The following is a 21,462-nucleotide window of genomic DNA, read 5'->3' on the forward strand; positions in this document are numbered from 1 at the left end:
AGCTAGAGCTCCTTGTAATGCCCCTGGAATCCCTGGAATCGATAAATTCGTTATCGACGATAAAGTTAACGTATGTTTTCGTCGATAACGATAACGTCTTCAGGCCAAAACCTCATTAGTGATACAGATAACTGTGGAGGGAGGTTATCGACTTGATAATGTCTCCGAAAAATTCTCTTCGCTATCTGAATTATTGTTAATAAGGTCACTAAGGTTATTAGGTTTATCGCAAAATTGTCGATGGTACGTTGATCTTCGTGTTGATTCATCGTTTGATTATCGTTATCGAGAGATCATCGATGAACCTTTATCGTTATCGAGTTAGCGTTGAGCTAACTGTCGATAAATTTTCAGTTAACAACCTATCCTGAAACATCTTGGAATTCCCTAAAACTTCTTGAAACGTCCCAGTGACGTCATGAAACCCCTTGATACCCCTAAAACCTCTTTGAGGCCCCCTGAGACGGCTTGATGTCTTCTGGAACCTTCCTGAAACCCCCTGAGGCCGTCTAATATCGCTTGATGCCTCCTGAAACGCCCTGGAGACCCCTCTCGAAACTGCCCTGAAACGCCCCTGAACACCCCCTGGACCCTCCATTAGACCTCCTGAAACGCTCCTGAGACCCCTTGGATCCCGAGGATCTTTCGAAACGCCCTTGAGACCCCATGGAAACCTCTGAAACTCTCTGAAACATCCTTAAATTCCGTAAGACTCTTCTGAAACGCCCTTGTGATTCCCTGAAATCCCCTGGAACCCCCCGGTATCCACTAAAACATCTTGACACCCCCTCTGAAACCCTCTGAGACCCCCTGAAACAGCATGACATCCCTCTGAAACTTACTGAGACCCTATGAAACGCCCTCAATCCTCCTAAGACTCCTGAAACTCTTAAACCCCGTAAAATCTTCCAAAGGCCCATGTAACACCCTCTCTGAGACACTAGGGGTACTCACTAAACAGATTAAATTGCTGCGTAAGCCATGATTTTCTGCTTATTTGAAATATTTCATGATTTTGCGAATGAAATAATCAAAGATTGCCTTGGTGATCACGACGTTTAATCAGTTCAATCAGTTTACGTTATTAAGTGAATCCCCCTACTATACTTCTGCATATTCCCTAATATTGCCCACTTATCCCTCCCTCCCTAACTCAAATCTTCTTGAGACCGCCTTTTGCTCACCCCTTAAAACGCGCCTCGGTCGCCGTTGCCGATACAGCTCTACCTCTTTTATGAGAACGCATAATAATATGTACATAATAGTTATTTATGCGACGAGTTGCAAAATGATGATTTTTACAGCACGAGTCGGATAAATTCGAAGAGTGCTGTAAAAATCGAGTTTTGCAACGAGTTGCATACAATATTTTTTGCAATGATCAAAATTATTCACTAGAATATGATCATTTCCATCAGTATCATTGTGCTTCTCGGTGGTCGAATGGGAACGACCACGTGCTCCATCACGAAATCTGAATCAAGCAAGCCGTGCTATAATCAACATAGTTTTTCAAGCTCTTACTGTGGTAACACAGGTTGTCAATCAAACAAATGCAATATGAGTAGTCCTGTTCAACGGCGTAGGTTGAACTTGCTCGAACTTGCTCCATCCCGCTCTTTCTCATTTGTTGACAAATGGGTATGAGTAGGATGCAGCAACTTCGAGCAAGTTCAACCTACGTCGTTGAACAGGACTATTCATAATGCTACCCAAATGAGATGCATTATGAACCATAATGCATTTGTTTGCATAGTATGGAAAAGTAGGCCATTAGGATATTGAAACGACAAGTATAAAGTGAATTTTATAGTGCCAAATTGCAAAAAAAAACTTTTATGCAATTCAGTGTCATAATTTCTATTTTATACTACTCATTTCAGTATCATAATGGCCATTTTTTCCGTATCGGTTCATAATGCAACTGAAATGAGTTGCATAATGAAAAATAGTTGCATAATGTTCATAATGCAACTCATTTGAGTTGCATTATGAACATTATGCAACTCAAATGAGTTGCATTATGAAAAAAATCATTGCATAAAATTTTGTATGGAACTCGTTGCAAAACTCGACTTTTTCAGCACTCTTTGTATTTATCCAACTCGGCAAGCCTCGTTGGATAAATGTACGACTCGTGCTGAAAAAATCAACTTTTTGCAACTCGTCACATAAATAACTATTTAGATTAACAAAAAAGTGTGTTGTAGAAAATAATTTTATATTTATTGATTGTTATGAGAAAAATGTTCTCATGAGAAAAATAGAAAATAACTATAAAACAATCCCAAGCTAGCAAAACGCATTTCACCTTACTCTCCTCTACCCGAAACCAGTCACCAGAACGATGAGATTCGTTTCCTCCCGACACTAGTAGTGGAATTTTTACCTTCTCGGTATTGTACCTCATTAGGTGATCGACATAATGAAGCTTTGATACACCTATCTATCCATACATCAACGCCGCCGCAGAGTCGAGTTCGAGTCAGCGCCATCAGTAGGCAATTGTTACCGGTTGTGCCTTTACAGAACGCACACCCAACTCCGATGGACGGAAGTTCATGGTTGGCTTCCGCTGAATAATGAAAAAAAAAACTGCGACCAACGGCCGAGATAGCCCATCACTACTGGGTTAATGCATACTACACAATAGGGCACAGACCATGACTCTTCTTTTTTATCACTTTCGGTATTCTATGGCACTGATCGTATGACCTCTATAGTTACGCACCCGTTTAACTGATTCACCAAATAAATGCTACACTGAACGGCGGCTTGCGGTGAAAATTACTATTCTGAGGGTTAATTTAAATACACAACGCCACTAAATTTGTGCAGACAGTTTCGTTTCAATTCAACAGAATTGTCACATAGAATTGTGTTTTCAAATTTACCATGGACTCGATTTTCAATTAAAAAAAGTTTCTGTTGGCAACCGGATTCGAACCAAGAACCTTGACATCACCAGGCTCGCACGCTACCAATCGGCTATCGAACCGGTGTATGAGAGAAGAAACAAAACGCACACAAGAAGCGTTGGCGTTCAAAAAAATCTATCACTTCACGAAACCCACGTGCTTTTGTTTTCAGCGGGAACATACATATTTTCTTTTGTTTTGCCTTGCGAGTGTCACTGCGGCTGTATGCCTTGCGGGCGTACGACCGCCGCCGGACTCTAATAAAAGATAAGCGCGATAATACCATGAAAACAGGTGAACGATAGGAATTATCAGACGTCTGTTTATCAGTGTTTGTATTAAAAATAATAAATGAGATTGATTGATATTGTGTAAAGTCCATGGAGAAAATCTGAAAAGAACATTAATTTATTATCTTTAGGGTTGCAATACTCATCTCATGTTAAAGCTATCTGGAACAGTTACGTTCAACTAGCTTCTTTAACGGTGTTGAGATATATCCATATTCTTAATCTGCATGCTAAACTGAGCCGAATCCAAATTTTCATGAATTTTGATGCCCGAGAACCTACAGTGTATTAAACAATTGTCCGAACAGCATTTTTTTCGTCACAATAATTTTTCATTCAAATGTTCATAACTTTTTTATACGTCAGTAAAACACGCTGAAATTTTGATCAATCATAAACCTCCAAGCTCCTTTGGTAAAATTTTGAGCGAAATTGAAGTTTTCGGAAAATTATAGAACTTTTAGTAATGCTTGATGCACAGACAAACAGACGTAACAGTCTTAAAAACGGCTTGGCACATGCATTTAACGATCAATACAAATTTCGTTTCATTTGCGCGATCGTACCACTAGAGGCGCTAGTGTTCGATCGCTTTGACGTTTGCCAGTGTACACGTTGCTAAATGATGCAAACGAAAATTACAGGCAATTTGTGTAGTAGTGTGCGTGTCAGCAAAACGTCAAATCAAAATCAATCATGGCAGTGTGCTCAGGAAAATGACTCCGGGCAAAAGTTTTCGATGTATTTCCTATAAGAGTTACGTCTGTTTGTCTGTGCTTGATGGTTTATTGAACAATATTTCAATACTATTCAATACAATATATCTCAAAGAATGTTGGATGAAATATTTTCAAACTTTTTTGAGGAAACACTAACACATGAACATTTAATGCGCAATCTTGTAAAAAAATATGTTTGTGTAGTTGACGATGTTTATAAATTTATCATGTTTTACACATACATATAATCTGCCCAAAAGTTTTCAACTAATAAAAGTGCATTAATTGAACAAAAAATGCATAGGACCTACTCGTCATATGTGGTTTAGTATAAAAATATATACTGTATAAAAATATTACATTAAGAAAGCTTTAAGTTAAGTTGAAAACACTTGGCACTTTTATTGATCAAAATATGATAAATTTCCAAATAATACGACACTGATTTTTCATTTGGGCCTAACTGACATTTTCGAGTTCTCTTCATCGATCTTCTCTTTGTGTTATCACAGAATGTGAATTGAGTTTTCCAAAGATTTTTTGGTTGAAATGCGAAGAAGACGACTACAGTAGAGTTCGGTCGGTGCAAACAGATTAACTGCAATGCTTTTTAACTATAAATTCGGTAAGTGCAACAAATTTGCAGTTATCGCACCGCTATCCGTCAAAACGGTGCGCCAAGTTAGCCCAAATGATCAATCGAATGAATTTTTCGTTCATTTAACGTCAATTGATGGGATGTTGACGCCCATCTGACGTTGCAGTTATCGAATTTTATTCGCTAACTGAAACGTAAACATGTTGCAGTTATCGAACGTCTACTGTACATGTTGCTATAGAAACAAAAAGGATAATGATTTTGTTTGTTTTGATCAAGTTATTTGCGTAAGAGAGAGTCGACGAAGAGAAATCGATCATGTCAGTTAGGCCCTCATGAAAAATCATTGTCGAATTCTCTGAAAATATAGAGGTTTTTCATATTTTTGTAGTGGATATAAAACCTCAAACAAAGCTGCATATGCCTTCTCTCGTTTGTCGGGTGAAGATCAAAAATTTGGTCAAAAATCTGACAAGTTTTATTAAAAGTTCTATAACTTTCAGAAAACGTGTTCGAGCTCGCTCAAAATTTTACCAATGGATTCAAAATTTTGTTTATGATTGGTCAAAGTTATAGCGTTTTTGATTGTTGTGTGAAAAAGTTATGAACATTTGAATGAAACATTACAGGGTGCGGCAGGAAAAAATGCGAAAAGTTCAAGGCACTATTACACGCTAAATATGGGATATATATGACTATTTTTTCATGACAGTGTATCAGTCAATGTCTATATTCTAGCACTGAAAAATAAAAATGAACATATTTGATGTTTAACATGTGATAATGTAGGCTTAATAAGCGGATATCAATAAACTGCGCGCCCAATGGTCATTAAACAAAATGACTATAACAGTAACAAAATTAGCTCAAATTCGATGAACAACCAGACCACACTGATCCAGAGCCATGTAGTTTCACATACCAGATGAAATAAGTACATATATTTGATGATATTGTAGAGAAAATCAAAAATTTTGTTTTATCAGAGGCGAAATTTAGCGACCTGTGCGATTTTCTGCGGTTTAAAAATTCTGGTTGTCTTCATCTTCAGGCGCCGCCCTGTAAAGGTTAGTGACCAAAATGGGAATTTTTTTAATTACCTTTTCAGAAAACTAGCCTATTATAGATCATGGAACGTTGAAACAAAGATTGATTAATGTCAAATGGACGAAAATGAGGTTTAAAGTTGAAAAACACATTCGCATTTTTTCCTGCCGCATACTGTATTTTGACGAAAAAATTGCTGTACGGACAATTGTTTGATACACTGTATTTGAAAAACGATTTGAAGTTTGTATGGTACACTGAAGATAATATCCGTATACCTTTTATGTGTGAAAGTACATAATTTTTTGCAATAGGGCTTCATAAATAAAAGTTATGTGTGGGAACATAAAACATATTCGATTTGCCACAAATATTGCGAATTAATGAATCACCCCTCGTCGGGATTCGTCGGAAGAATGGTTACACTAGCGACAATCTTTATCTTGTACTACAATATATTTTGTTCTGATAGTTCTTTCCAAACTCTATAACTGTATAACTATAACTTATCATCAACTCAAACGTTTCCTTTGCAGAATTTTTTATTCCATGATTTCATTTTCTTTGTATTCTTTTTGCGGCATGGTGATTTTTGAAGTGTTTTCAATGTATTCACATGTATGCCTCCAGTTTATCCTACTTGATCTTCTAGTTTTTTGAAAGGAATTCCTTATATGGGCCCTGAAATGTTGGGAGGAAGTATTCGGAAAAATACACACGTGATAGACTTTAATTGTTTAAGCACATGTTTAAGGTTTAAGGTTTAAGGTTTAAGCGCTAGTTAATTTATTATTCTAAGATTTCTTCTTGTGCGTCTGCACTGGTCGACGGTCGATCAGGAAAAAGATCGAACGAAAGTCAGCACGTACTGAGCAACCTGACTGCTATTATTATTCTATAGCATAATGACATTCTATTGTTTGTCAATCAATTACAGTAGACGTTCGATAACTGCAACATGTTTACGTTTCAGTTAGCGAACAAAATTCGATAACTGCAACGTCAGATGGGCGCCAACATCCCATCAATTGACGTTAAATGAACGAAAAATTCATTCGATTGTTCGTTTGGTCTAACTTGGCGCACCGTTTTGACGGATAGCGGTGCGATAACTGCAAATTTGTTGCACTTTTCGAACTTACTGTTAAAAAGCATTGCAGTTAATCCGTTTGCACCGACCGAACGTCTACTGTATTGTTTAAGGCAGTATTATTTGCTATAACTGATCTAGATAAACTACAGGCCCCACTGTTGAGTACGTTTAGCCCAGTTAAACATTTCCTGGGCTTTCTTTCGATGTTCGGCTAATCTGCGAATTCTTATTATATACCTTCCTTTCCGCATTGTTTTATTTATTCATTGTGACACATATCGAAAGATAAAGTAGATATTAGACTGGGTCAACAAAGTCGATTGTTTGGAACAAAGCTTTTTCGATTCCTTTTAGCGTCCAAAACAACTGTGCAAAATTTGGGATCGATTGGTTGCTTCCCCGTATTCCGCATTGCGATTGAAATTTGTGTGGAATTTAGTATGGGAAAACATGCTTTTTTGCATTTTTCTCATAAATTGAAATTTTTCGTCTAAAATAATCTAACTAATAACGTTGAAGTATAGCCTAGGATATGCTGAAAAACTTTGCCGAAGACCGCAAAGTGATCCGACACTTGTGAAAAAAGTTATAACGTACAGATGGTGCTTAACATTTAACATGTTAAGGAATAACATCAATAATAAAATCTAAATTTTTGGCTTTAGTTACCAGGCGAATAACTTTTTTCACAAGCATCGGATCAATTTGCGGTCTTCGGCAAAGTTTTTCAGCATATCCTAGGCAATATTTTAACGTCATTAGTTACATGGTATTAGGCAAAAGAATTCAACTTATGAGTGAAATGCGGAAAAGTACCAATCGCACCCAAATTTTGCACAGTTGTTTTGGACGCTAATATTGATCGATACGATCAAATTTAAAGTTTCTCCATACAACGTTGACCCACTCTAGTAGGTATCCTAATTATTTGCTTAAATGATGTCGCAAAAAAATGTTCCTGAAAATTTGTGTTATTTTTAGCGGGATTATTGAGATAAGAAGATCCCAATCCCATATGCACTCGATCGATAACCGCGATCAACGATCTCATGTGGAATGCATCTCATATACGTAACAGAATGGAAAGTCGAGCATGAACTCCCAAACATTTTCGATCATCAAGGCCATTTTCCGCGCTCGTCTGTTATGAAACTGTTAATGAGATTATCATCAGCGACGGGTGGATTTTCTTTTTTGTCTCGCATCTGTTTTTGTTTCTATGTATTTCATATTTGCTCTTTGATCTTCTTATCCAGTTGATGGAAGGTGCATCACAGTCTGATGAAGATGATGATAATGATGGCAAGGCCCGATTCATCAACGCCCCTGCCGGCCGATGTTGAAACTTTTGCTTTCGTTTCGTTAATTTTGTTTTTTTTTTTCTCTCATTATCGGTTTTTCGCAGGTCAAATATCTGGGCAGCCAGTACGCACGTGGTTTGTGGGGAATCAAGCACACGAGGCGACCCGTCGATCATCTAGTAAGTATTTGTGACAGTAGATTATCCTATAGTTTGGTTGAAAATTCTACTGTTAAAGCTAATGATGTTTTTTTACTCGGGAATCCTACCGTTCATCATCAGTGATGTGTTACAGACATCCCTAAAAATGAACTTTTGAATGGAAAGTTCATTTATAGGGATGTCGAAATCGTAGTAATAGACGAGTGCACCGATGAACTGAATTCATCGCGGTCCGAGAATTTTGACACTAGAGCGGGGCCATTCCCAATCAGAATTGTTCAATTCTGATTGGAAATCGTTCACTTCTGATTGGAAGCGGCCCCGCTCTAGTGTCAAAATTCTCGGACCGCGATGAATTCAGTTCGACGATGCACTCGTCTATGGACTTATCCACCGATGAACCGAATTCATCGCGATTAGAGAATTTTGACACTAGAGCGGGGCCGTTTCCAATCAGAATTGGACGATTCTGATTGGAACAGACCCCGCTCTAGTGTCAAAATTCTCGGACCGCGATGAATTCGGTTCATCGGTGGATAAGTCCATTGCTAAAACACTTGTAAAAAAACACGCACGTAAACATTCTAGATTGAGTTTAAATAAGGGCGAAAGTAACATCCCGCATAGAAAAATACAGTTCTGGAGCTCGATTTGAATAGGTCGTATGTGCTTTCATCGATATAAAATTCGATCAGTTTATTTTAGTAATAGTAGAAATATGGATGATATTTCGATGGCTTTTAATGTTAAAACGGAAAGCCTGTTTTGTAAGGAATCGGTTGTATGTATTGATTTTGTTAAATTTCAACAGTTTCCACTATAAGAAGCGAATCCAACTGATCGAATATTATATCGACAAAAGCACATACGACCTATTCAAATCGAGTTCCAGAGTTTATTTTAGTCATTGTATTCTCCGTGCAGTTGAAACCCGGAATTTTCGACTAGCGAAGTTAGATTGTTCTCCAAATCCGTGCGTCGGACCTAACTTCGAAAGTGGTGCGCTGTATAGCGGACCAGGTTTACTATAGTATATATACAGCGCACCACTTTCGAAGTTAGGTTCGACGCACGGATTTGGAGAAAAACTTCGCTAGTCGAAAACTCCGACTTTCAACTAAATTGAGAATAGCAATATGGCAGATATTTTGCAAACTTTTAATGATGGAACAGAAAGCCTGTTTTGTAAGGATCCTGCTGTATGTATCAACTTTGCTCAATTTCAACTGTTTTCGCTATAATAAGCGAATCCAACTGATCGAATTTTTAATCGACAAAGACACATCACAAGTAACCAAAAGTTCAGATAAAAGGGTACTTTATAAGCTAAGCAGCTCGTTCGAGGTTGCTCATCAGCCTTCTGAGCAGCTTCATGTTTCACGGCGTGTGTATGGGAAAGGTTTATAACAAAAAATTGGGCATCGCCAAATTTTTCGCTATTCAAAAATAGAGACTTCCAGCTTTCATTTGCACGGTCCCTCAAAAAAATCCACCGAGGGATCTCGAACAACTTTTTCAGAATACTGTTTTTCCCCATACAAAATGAACGGTTCCAAATTAATCCCTATTTCTACTTAACAAACATACCCAATTTTTGTATGAAAAAGTTCCCCCGATGGAATATTTCGATGTTGGGCTTGAATGAAAGCTAGTAGCGTCAACTTTCACGTAACGTAAAAATTAGCGATGCCTATTTTTTTGTAATAAATTTCTTATACCAGACACACCGTGGTTTAAGTTATTTTGGAACTTGAAAGTTCAAATAAGCGCGCTGGATAGCCTTCTAAGCAGCTTCTGACAGAACTTTGACAAAATTCATGCAGAAACAAAAATGTGTTTTCCAGAATCACAACCCTGATGGTGGTTTGTGATTCATGTCTGGAAATTGCTATTGCATTTTTTATTCGTTGATAGACTTTCGAGCAAATCTTCGAAGATAAAAACTAAATACTCACACGTCAGTTTGCATGGCAGTTAGCAGCTGAACGAACCATGTATTCATTGCACCAACCGAGAGCTTGCGTTCAATGTTGTTTTCGTTAGCAGTGACAAAACCCAATCTATGGGAAAAGCGGTGGGAGAATATTTTGGTGGGACAAAATTTTCCGCGTGTGAGTCTATTACGGGGCAAAATCCGCAATACTGATAATTATATTTTCACACATGTCGCTGCTATGTAGATTTGAACTGGATCCTCCTGCGTGATAGCCTGGCGTCTTACCGCTGGGCTGCTAAAGATACTTGACAATATTTTCTATATACTAGCTAATTCTATATTGTTAACCTAAATCACTAATACCACAGTACTCTACCCTATAAATATGATACCCCATCTCGAAATAAAGATCAGTCTTGCTAAACCTACCACCCGAGTACGACGAAAGTCTAGTGCGCATCCGAAAACCCCAGTGAACGCGTGTGAACCCCCTCAGTGTCTGCAGCTGCCGTTGTTCCAGTCCACTTTGACCATCGAAGGCCGGTCCGCGAGTCCGCCGAGTGATTTCGGGATCGGTAAAAAGTTACTGTGCGTTTAAAATGCCAAAAAACCGTTGAACTGTTTAAGTGATTTCGAAGTGTAAGCATGTACCAAAAACGACACAAAACGAGACAGTTAAAGTTAGACAAAACATTTGACCAAAAACGTTAATATTTATTTTCCCCCTGAGGAAGACACTATCCCCGTGTCGAAACGTCGGGTGAATAATAAAACTCGTTTTTTGAACCCTAAGACTGCGTAGCCGTTAATCTATAGAGTCAAGATTACAGTCGATTCCCAACAGCAATACTTGACAATGTCAAGCTAACTTCACTACTGTACAAATGTGCAAAACTAGCTGCCGACAGAAAATCGATTCAAGTCAGACTTTAGCTGCTGTTCACTCAATCGCAACTGTAGTACTGTGGTAGAGCGTAGGGTTCTCACGCAGCGACTATTGGTTCGAATCCAATGGGCGGGATTTTTTTTTTGGTTCAAGCTAAGTATGCATTGATTTAATAAATTCATATTTGTCTTTTATTCGTGTATGCCTAAACAGTTGTTTTCTGTAAAAGAAATAAATTTAAACTTCATTGAAACACATTGCTACTGAACTGAACTTCTATGAACTTCAAAGTTCCGACAAAGTTCCGAGTAGCATCTTAAGCAGCTTTAAAGTTCAGCGAAGTTCAGATAAAGTTCCGAATGGAACTTTCTGGCTGCTTAAGAGGCTAACAATGAGCCTTGCCGGAACTTGTGATTGAAATTCCAGCAAGGCTCATCGTTAGCCTCTTAAGCAGCCAGAAAGTTCCGTTTGGAACTTTATCTGAACTTCGCGGAACTTGAAAGTGCATTTTGTCATGGGAAGCAGAACTTTTGGTTACTTGGGTTGATCACCTTCCCACTATTTTTTTTGGATAAAATCAGGTACAATGCTTATGATTCTAAACAAATATTTTTCAAACATGTACTGAGTGGGCCTGTTTCAAGTTCCGTAAACAAAATTTTTACACGTCAGTTTCACATTTTGTAAAAAAATATATTAAAATGGCCAAAACTATCAATCGGAAATTTATTGAAGAAACTAAATTTGATTATGCTGAATAATTTTTTCAAATTCTTACAACTGGTGTATTTTGTAAGTTAATAATCAAATAAAGTCTAGTAAGTTACATAATGACTCACGAAATTTGTCGAAAGACATCCCTAAAACTGCAATTTTAATTCAGCAAACACAACACTTTGCAGTTTGACACTAGGGGCAAGACACTGTGCGAACGAGAGTAACTCTGAGAAATTCTGAGTAACTCTTTTTATCAATGATCGACGAAATATGTCGAAAAACACCCCTAAAACTGCAAGAAAAGCGGGATATCGGGCAATATTGTTTTGTTTTTGCGATAGTATCAGGCAATACTCAAGTAAAACGGGAGCAATCCGGAGAAATTCTGAGCAACTCTGTGAAGGACAATGTACTCTCCAGCACAGTGTCATGCCCCAAGGTTTGACATTGGTTCCAAATAGCATAAACGGGAGAAATTCTGAGGAACTGTGAAGAATTCTAATAACACATCGAACACAGGTTTGATCTCGTTAGATCTGACTTGCTCCTAGTTCTACTCTGTAAAATCAAATACAAAATCACTTAAGACATATTGTTTTTAAGTTTTCGTTTTAAATTTGAGTACAGTAGATGTTTCGGTTATCGAATGTTATCACTGTTCAGGGACACATCTCGATAAATCTTTCAAATCATAAGTAACTTTTCAAGTCTATTGGTCTAACAATTGGTAAATTGTAAGTTTCAAGGTAAGCCTAAACTTTTTTCGTTTCGTTTGCACAATTTTTTGCCCCTAGTGATTGCTATCTTCTTCTTCTTTACGTCCTCACTTCAACTTAGTGTTTAGTGGAAAACGAAACATATTTTATGAATAAGAATTCGGTTACATTTTCTAATTTAACGTGAATACAAACTTTTTACAAAGTAGTGTACACACCAAAAATCGATTGAGGGTTTCAGCAAAATTTTGCTGAATTTTGCCGAGCTGAAGGCTTCAGCAAAAATTTTGCTGAAATTCAGCAAAATTTTGCTGAATTGTTCAGTAAACTCTGCTGATCACCAGTAACGTTTTGCTGAAATTCAGCAAACTTTGCTGAAAGTTCAGCAAAAAAATTTGCTGGACCCTTCAGCTCGGCAAAATTCAGCAAAATATTGCTGAAAGCGTTTAGTGTGTAGAATTACACATATTACGCGTACATAAAAAAAACTAATCCTACGATCCATATGATACGAATTTTTCCCACAGGTCAGCGCAGCCAAAGCTCTTCCGCCGAACAAAATCCTTCCGTACTGTAATCTAACGGTGTCCCTCGATGGTGTCCGCATGGAAACCATTACCTCCAAGCAGAGTTTGCTGACCAATTTCACCATCGATACCATATCCTACGGCGTGCAGGATCTCGTCTATACCAGGGTATTTGCGATGATCGTGGTCAAGGAAAACTACAACCTCAAGGACGAGAATCCTTTCGAGGTGCACGCCTTCGTGTGTGACAGTCGGTAGGATTAGTTCTAATTTCATATTTGATATGTATGTATGTGATGCTAAAATTCTTTACTTTTAGAGCAATGGCCCGCCGTTTGACGTTTGCCCTGGCGGCATCCTTCCAGGATTATTCCAAACGGGTGAAGGAAGCTGAGGAACACAACATGGGTGACTCCAATGGAAAACCCCTGCGGAAAAAGTTTGCCATCGACCTGCGAACTCCGGAAGAAATCCAGCAGGACATCACCGAGCAGGAAACGGAAGCGTGATTTCACAAGATTCGTTCCAATGTTTTAATCTTTGGTTATCACAATCTTCGTTGAACGAATGTGAAATCAGTTCCAGATTGAAAACAGAATTAAGTGTTGCGACTAGTCGATTTTATACTATTTACGCATTAAAGTTATCATAATACCTCCTAAGCTGAACAAAAAGACCTCAGCGAAGGTCCACAGGATACAAATACCAAAATCAAGAGTAACCTTTATGCAGCAAATATAGATTTAAGGAAAAATAAGATGCTACATATGTTTGTTAGAATATTGCAGTATGAAGAGAAGTTATATTTTAAATAAGGAACAAATGCAGAAACAAACTTAAAGAACTTTGTATTGATAAATCGGATGTGTGACATTTGCACCAACATGTTTGAGTACCATGTGATATAAGATTTTATTGTTTATTTCTTCCGAAACCTCCCTATAGAATATATTCAGTCGGATACGTTTATAATTAGGCGAGATTTCCTATATGATCATATTGGCCTTATATATCTTATTGTATGGGTGTTTGCTGGTTGGTCATAACTCAACTCAAAAGCATTAAAATATCACAAATTGATGAAAAAATTGGTGAAATTACTGATGCCTAACCGCCGTCTCTGATACTCTTTTTCATTTTTGAAAAACAAGAACGTATTTGTGTAGGAGACATGACACAAGTTTTCACAACCCAAAAAAGTCGGTATATCTCTCAAAAAGTCGGCATATCCTTAACTAAAATGAACGACAAAACTTTTGCGTATATTTGTGTTTTTCGCTTGTATACATAATGTTAGTGGGACAGCCCTATTCTATCAAAAAGTTCATTCCCAGGACTGCCTAGCGTATTTTTTTTTCGCGTGGGACTCGGCGTAGGATTATCAAAAACCACCAGGGAGACGACACAATTTTTCACAACCCAAAAACAGAACATCCTAAAAAAGTCAGGTTCAGGTTTGTTTTTTTTTTTGGGATACAGTAAACGTTTGCTCGATGCAAACGCTTTAACTGCAATGGTTTTTAGCTGCCAATCCGCTAAGTGCAACAATTTTGCAGTTTTGTTTGTTGTTGCAGTTATCGAACATCAAACGTAAACATGCTGCAGTTTTCAAACATCTATTTATTAACGCGCACGGGGGGAGCGACACTAGTTTTGCCAAGTCGAAAAACCCATAAAAAAGTCGAAAAAAGTCGTAAAAACCCGGTAAAACCTGCAAAACTTTTGCGGGTTTCAGCGACTTTTTTGGGGTTTTCAGCCGCTAAACGCGCATGAGGATGTGTAGTGCGAGGTGTAGTGTAGTGTATGATGGCCAACAAGTGGGATTCCTTATTTTACACGGTCCAAGATACGGTCTCCTGAATCGTGCTTGAACCATGGTGGACTGCAAAACAACCAGTTAAGTTGTCTCCCCCTGCAAGAGCTTGAGTTCAACGAGGATTCGCAAGACACTCACGCAAAAACGGCTACGCTCAAAAATGTGTTCGGCCTGCACATTTTTAGTAAATATCCATGCCGCACATGACTGTGTTGGAAACACACATTTTTTTCAAATTGCTCGTACGCTCACATGTGGATGTATTTTGCAATAATTTCGACATGGCAACCTCACTGGGTTTATAAACCACCTTCAAATACCGAAAAATATTGATATTTTGCAAAAATGTGAGCGTACGAGCAATTTAAAAAAAATGTGTTTCCAACACAGTCCTTGTGCGGCATGGGCGTTACTCACAAATGAGAGCTTTTATTTTAGAGAGCTGTGCGAACGAGAGTAACTCTGAGAAATTCTGAGTAACTCTTTTTATCAATGATCGACGAAATATGTCTAAAAACACCCCTAAAACTGCAAGAAAAGCGGGATATCGGGCAATATTGTTTTGTTTTTGCGATAGTATCAGGCAATACTCAAGTAAAACGGGAGCAATCCGGAGAAATTCTGAGCAACTCTGTGAAGGAAAATGTACTCTCCAGCACAGTGTCTTGCCCCAAGGATTCTACATATATGTAATACCCAGCGTTCGGAATTTTCGCTCATTCTCACGAAAATATAATTCTCCCTCACGCCAATTTTCAGCGAAAATCTGGCTTGAGAAATCTCCCACACAAGGAGAAGAGTGAAAATATGTTTACACTCGCTCTCAAAGCGGCGAGAATTTCGTTTACCCTTCGTCGGCCGATCATGTTGTCTTTCCTTGACTCCTATGACGTCGACGACGATTGGTTTTATGCAGTAAATTTTCTTCTCCCTCTGTGTGGTTGGCGCGGTGGTGTGGATAGAGAGCGCGTGTCGCGGTTGTTTTTAGTAATGTTCCAGGTTCGAATCCCGTCGAGGGCACAATTTTTGTTAATCTGCTTTGGAACAGATTTTCGTGAGAATTGGGTGAGTGAAAATTTAACAGAACGAAAAGTAATTATCCCAAGGGGCGGATCACTTTTGGATCATCTGATGTATGAAAAACATCTGTTGCATTTTAATGCATTTTTATGCATTCATTCATTCAGTGAATCAAGCAACCCATGGCTAGCTTCAATACTTGACAATTGTCATTATCAGTGCCCAATAACAAACTATTTCGACCCCAACATTGTTTTATATTTTGCAGGTGTCAAAGATAAAATCCACAACTGTATTTTAGTTTATTTCAGGGTTTATTTTTCGCTCTGTACGCAATACATGCATACGGTTGAGTCTCCTAAGCCCTGCTACTCCCTGATTTTTTTTAATGTTTAGAGCGTAGTTTTAGCATTCAGCGAATTGAGAGAAAACAACCGAGAAATTGTAGTGAGCTTCAAGTTTGCAGTGATGATACTTAACAGTTTTTGTCAGTATTGTCTGTTCGTTTGTACTACGCATATGTACGAAGTACCATGTACTTCGGCCTGCACACTCGACATTGATTTCATTATTTTATATAAACGCCAATAAAACAACTATAGTTGAACCATTTTAAATTTCACTTGACTTTTTTAATCTCGAAGTAATACAAAAACTATATATATATTTAAGGTACTTCACATATTCTGGATTAAAATCGGTTGAAAATAATTGCTCCCCCAACCAGCTGGTCGCAGTTAGACGGTTAGACCCTTGAAGTCAAGTATGTATTTCACTAGTGACTAGCCCAACTGCCATTTCCAGTCGATTCCAGAGCTGTTCCTGCAATAAATATTTAATAATATTTAACAGTTAATTAATTATAGTTAATTTAATATGCATAACTTACAATTACACGGTTCCTGTCTATTTTAATACAGTTACCTTTTGAACACAACCAACATGAAACAATTCATAATGGTTTTCTTCAGTACAGAGCTGCAATTTGACATTCACATATACATCAATGCTAAGTTGATAGAAAATTAAAAAAAATGCATTTCCATACATTAGATGCAAATTCAATGCACATTCAAAGAGTGATTCGCCCCTTGAATTATCCACAGGTTGAAGCGATTTTCAGTTATCATGAATCGCTGCTCTCGAAAGAAGTGCTGAAGGGGAAAAGTGTTTCTCAAGCAAAATAGTGAAAATAAGCTCTCCTGCCGCCGTGAGAATAGCTTATTTCGTATCGCTGAAACGAAAATTACGAACCCTGTACCGTAGTACTAAACCAGGACTCAATCCTCTAAAGAAAACGAGGACAAGTTATGGCGCTTACCAAGAGAGTATTTATGTACCTTTTCCTGCTTCTCGAAATCATCTCCAACGGAAGTACCGCAAAGGCAAGAAAGAGAAAAAATGAGTTTTTGTGGGTAGATTTTTAACCCTTTAAAAGGCCAAGGAATTGCTTTTCTGGGTGTTTGAAGGTTTCAGCAGGCTACCTTACCGGGGTAGGCTGGGGCTAATTTAAAAAAAATCTCTCCGGGATATGATTTCCCAAGTGGAAAGTGATCTACTAGTCAAAATAAGTGTGCTGTACAAAAATGAGCAATTTCGGTTGATACTTAGGGGTGGCGCAAAGGGTTTTTAAAGCTTTGTTTAGTACCAAAAAATACCAGGCGTTAGTAATCCCAATTTTGCGTAAACAAAAAAAAAGTTCGGAATAAATGAACTACCCGCTTTGCGCGCAGCCACAATCTTGGGGCATGACACTGTGCTGGAGAGTACATTTTCCTTCACAGAGTTGCTCAGAATTTCTCCGGATTGCTCCCGTTTTACTTGAGTATTGCCTGATACTATCGCAAAAACAAAACAATATTGCCCGATATCCCGCTTTTCTTGCAGTTTTAGGGGTGTTTTTCGACATATTTCGTCGATCATTGATAAAAAGAGTTACTCAGAATTTCTCAGAGTTACTCTCGTTCGCACAGTGTCTTGCCCCTAGGCCACAGTTGATCAGCAGGAGTAAATCAATTTAATTGTGTATGGCGAAATGCATCTAAACTTGAATTACTTGAAATACAAAGCTTTTCCCGAAAAAATATTTGGTAGGCTTAATAGTGGTCACCAATGTGCACATTGGTCGATGCGGTGAGTAGGAAAACAGCTGATGTAGTTAATTCATTGTTATAAAACAGAAAGAAATACAAACAGTAGGTGGCAATATAGTTGCAACTGCCTTATAAAGGGTTAAACCACACACAGTCCATGAAACCATTTCTTGAATGTCTGATAGCAGATTTGCTCTCATTCTATACAAAGGGATTCTGGCCAGTTCAATGGATCTCGGAATCTATTACAGAAACAATCAGTTATGCCCATGTCTCTGACCCGTCCAGTCGTGAATACACGCTGGTAACCCTTAGTTAAGGCCGCACGGGACGACGTGTAATTTTTCAAATCTTCCTTCTCATTCTAACAATTTGCCTCACGATTTTGAAGATGCAAATTCCAATTTCCACTGCACTGACGTAGCTGAAGCTTTAGTCGATTGTGCACCGCAAGTGAGCAAATGAACGATCAAATTTCTAGTCAAGAATATGAAGTAGAAGTTGGGTTTTGTATCTTACTAACAACAGAGCAATGGCAGACGATTCAACCACCTTCCCGTCCTGCCTTAAACCAGTGAAAGACGTGAAGTTCTTTTCTCCCGATCTTCCCCGTGTGACCGTAATCCAAATCTGCATATTTTTAACACACCCAAGAACACACCTCATAAATGCCTTATGCTATTTTATCCACTGTCGATTGATGCTTTGTCAAGGCCAGATAGCCGTTAGGCTTTCGGATTCATAAAATTGAACTCCCTCTCACATAAAACCAGACTTTATTTTCTCGTTTTCTTCCTTCAAACTCGCAAATAAATTAATTTACTTAAACCTACAGCAACGTCAACGTGTGCTACCAGAGCGTGGACGGTTTTTCGTTGCGCCCAGCGAGAAGGAACCATCCGCCGTCACCATTTTACCCCCTTAGATCGATTTTCTCACGAAGGAACAGCATCCGCCTTGAATAGGAAGGTTTTTCGCCTCCTCAGCGCTGGTGGTACAACACCCCTCCTGAGGTCGGCTACAGTCGAAACGATAAACTCCGGCAAGTCGGCAGAGTTAGATGGTAGCGGGATATTTTCGGCAAGAGTGGCAGTCAATGGGTGAACTTCGTTCATCACAGTCTGATTTTGATCTTCCACGGGGGTTGGCTCATCGGCTTGCAAAACCAACTCGTTCTGAACTGGCGAAGCTTCCGAGTCAGCTACGTTTTCAACAACAACGGCTTCGTCGTCAGCCGTAGCGAGGTTCTCTGCAACGATTGGATCACTAATCATTTGTTCACTTTCTTCCTGCTCATCATGGTTCAGTTCATTGTCAGTGACAATGTTCTCCGCATTAGGTGAAGGTACTTCACTAATCTCGAATGTTTGTGGCTCAGCTTCGAGAACTGGCTCATTTACCATTTGTGTGTCTGATGATTCGTTTTGAACTGAATTAGAATCATTTTCATCGTTCACGGTATTGCTAATGATAGAGTCTACCGATTGCGTATTCTGCTCGTCTGATACTTCCGGTTGAACATGGTGTACTTCTTCTTGAACGTCCTGTACCACAGGCTCCGATTCTTCAATTTCTTGTACATCATTATGAAGCTGCAGTTGAATTGTTGGTTGCACCACTTCTGACAAGACAGCTACAGGTTCTTCTTGTTCATTGCTATCATTTACCACCGAGTTAGAAACACCCTCATCATCATTTGCTTCGTGGACTTTAACTGGAACTTCTTCCATATTTGAAGAAATGGCACTGACCTCGTTGCTTTCATCATTGACTTCTACTTCCTGAGTGTTGTCAATTACTTCATGTTGAACAGATTCCGAAGCTTGAGCATCTGTTTGCTCGTCTAGCATTTCCTGGGCAGTGTTCTCGGTTTCATCTTCTTCCACGGGGTCAAACTTATCGTCGTTGATTTGCTGGTGGTCAAACATGTTCACGTAGTTATCACTGATGGGCATGGAAACCACTGAACCTATGACTTTCTCCTCATTACTGGCATCATCCATCATAGATTCCTCTTCTGGTGGCAGTAAGACCTGAGCTGGCATCATAACGGCGGCCGAATTTGGTTCGGCAGCAGGCTGCTCTTCGTTGTTTGCACTGTCGCCTTCGTTGGACGATTCTGTTTCGGAATTTGAGGTTGAAGATTCTTCCGCATCGGGGAAGAACATGCCCGAGTCTTCACATGGGAACCCTAGTTGTCCTTCGTGCACGCAGGTTTGATACATTTGGCTGAAAACGGTCTTCTCAGCACAAATGAAACTGAAACGGGCTCGGTCCTGGCATCGGTGAAAAATCTAAATGTTGAGAAAAGAAAAAAAAAGAAAAGCTACATATAATAGTTGACTTTGAAAGGACACGGGATTGTAAATCATAAATAATTATATTTTGCTAAAAACTCATTGTTCAAAAGTTTAAATCCTAGGTTTAATCACAAACTAAGAGTTTAATTCAGTTTAACTAAGAATTTAATTCAGTTAGGTAGTTGATTAATGGCTAGATATATTCGGTGTTCAAAATGCAATTCTGTTTTTCAAGTTCGAGTAAAGTACAATTTCGATTAGAATACCATGCTTGATCGTATTATTCAATATAAGCGAGATTTCGTCTTTAATTTTAGGACCCTATTGAAAAGGCCCCAACAACATTGCGTAAACAAACACGTTTCTGTCGACTTAGGGCCTTCTGATATCCACCCACGCATCTCACCACCATTAACAGAAAGCTTGATGTTTGCGCTTTCTGTTAGTGGTGGTGAGGTGTGTGGGTGGAGTTCAAAAGGCCTCAAGTCGACAGAAACATGTTTGTTTACAAAATGTTGGTGCGGCCTTTTCAATTGTTGGTCCGGAAATCATTTGTTTTGCACAGGCTGGAGACGTTAGAAAAAGAAATGTCTCTTTAAACTTGAGGTTGGTAATTTCCATTTACCCCCATGCGAAAGAAGTACCGAAGTTCTTTTTATTCAGCCGTGAGTTCAAATCAAGGGGCAAGACACTGTGCAAACGAGAGCAACTCTGAGAGGTTCTGAGCACAGACAAACAGACGTATCACTTGGAACAAATTGCGATAGAAACCATCGTCACGAAAACATAATCGCCTAATGCTAGCCAAGCTGTGTTACGCAAACCACTCAGTAGGTGGCGGTAGTGAGCAAACGTCAAACAGGAGCAAAAACGATGCGAGCACCGTGACCGAGTGATGTGTGAATTACAAAATTTTTGAACTAACCGTTAAAAAGGGTAACGATGAGAAGTGAGTAGAGTGAGACGTCTGTTTGTCTGTGTTCTGAGTTACTTTTTTTTACCGATGATCGACGAAATTTGTAGAAAGACATCCCTAACACTGCAGTTTTCGTTCCCCAGCACGGAGGAAGTTAGGCGTTCGACAATGTTAGGCATTTGTTAGTTATGTTGCTCATCGAAAAATTTTGGAGAGCATAAATCATAACCCCGAATTTATGCTGAATGTTCGATTTTTTCGCGCATCATTGACAGTTGAGCAAATGGCAGTGGAAAAACACTTTGTTGGTTGCGGCAGCTTAAAAATCGCGTTCGTCGGTCGAGAAAAAGAAAAAAAATTGCTCGTCTCAAATAGTTAAACCCGTAGGAACCATTTCCGTCGTTGCGT

General features: G+C 38.8%; 2 protein-coding genes across 5 annotated transcripts in view; one reads left to right on the forward strand and one right to left on the reverse strand.

The window, feature by feature from the left end:
* The window catches only part of LOC109420816 (uncharacterized), an 89,142-nt gene extending 75,325 nt beyond the window's left edge, over positions 1–13,817 (forward strand). For all 4 annotated transcript variants that reach the window (XM_062852337.1, XM_062852338.1, XM_062852339.1 and 1 more), the window contains 3 exons: positions 8,071–8,145; positions 12,910–13,163; positions 13,229–13,817. In XM_062852337.1, coding sequence (XP_062708321.1) covers positions 8,071–8,145; positions 12,910–13,163; positions 13,229–13,418 — 519 coding nt within the window. In that variant the 3' untranslated portion in view covers positions 13,419–13,817. The remainder of the gene's footprint in view (positions 1–8,070; positions 8,146–12,909; positions 13,164–13,228) is intronic.
* Positions 13,818–17,970: 4,153 nt separating this feature from the next.
* The window catches only part of LOC109412510 (uncharacterized), a 61,094-nt gene continuing 57,602 nt past the window's right edge, over positions 17,971–21,462 (reverse strand). The window contains exon 3 of the mRNA XM_062852332.1: positions 17,971–20,132. Within this exon, the coding sequence (XP_062708316.1) occupies positions 18,774–20,132 (1,359 nt within the window). The 3' untranslated portion in view covers positions 17,971–18,773. The remainder of the gene's footprint in view (positions 20,133–21,462) is intronic.

This window comes from Aedes albopictus, chromosome 2, assembly GCF_035046485.1.
Source record: "Aedes albopictus strain Foshan chromosome 2, AalbF5, whole genome shotgun sequence".
Lineage (NCBI taxonomy): Eukaryota > Metazoa > Arthropoda > Insecta > Diptera > Culicidae > Aedes > Aedes albopictus.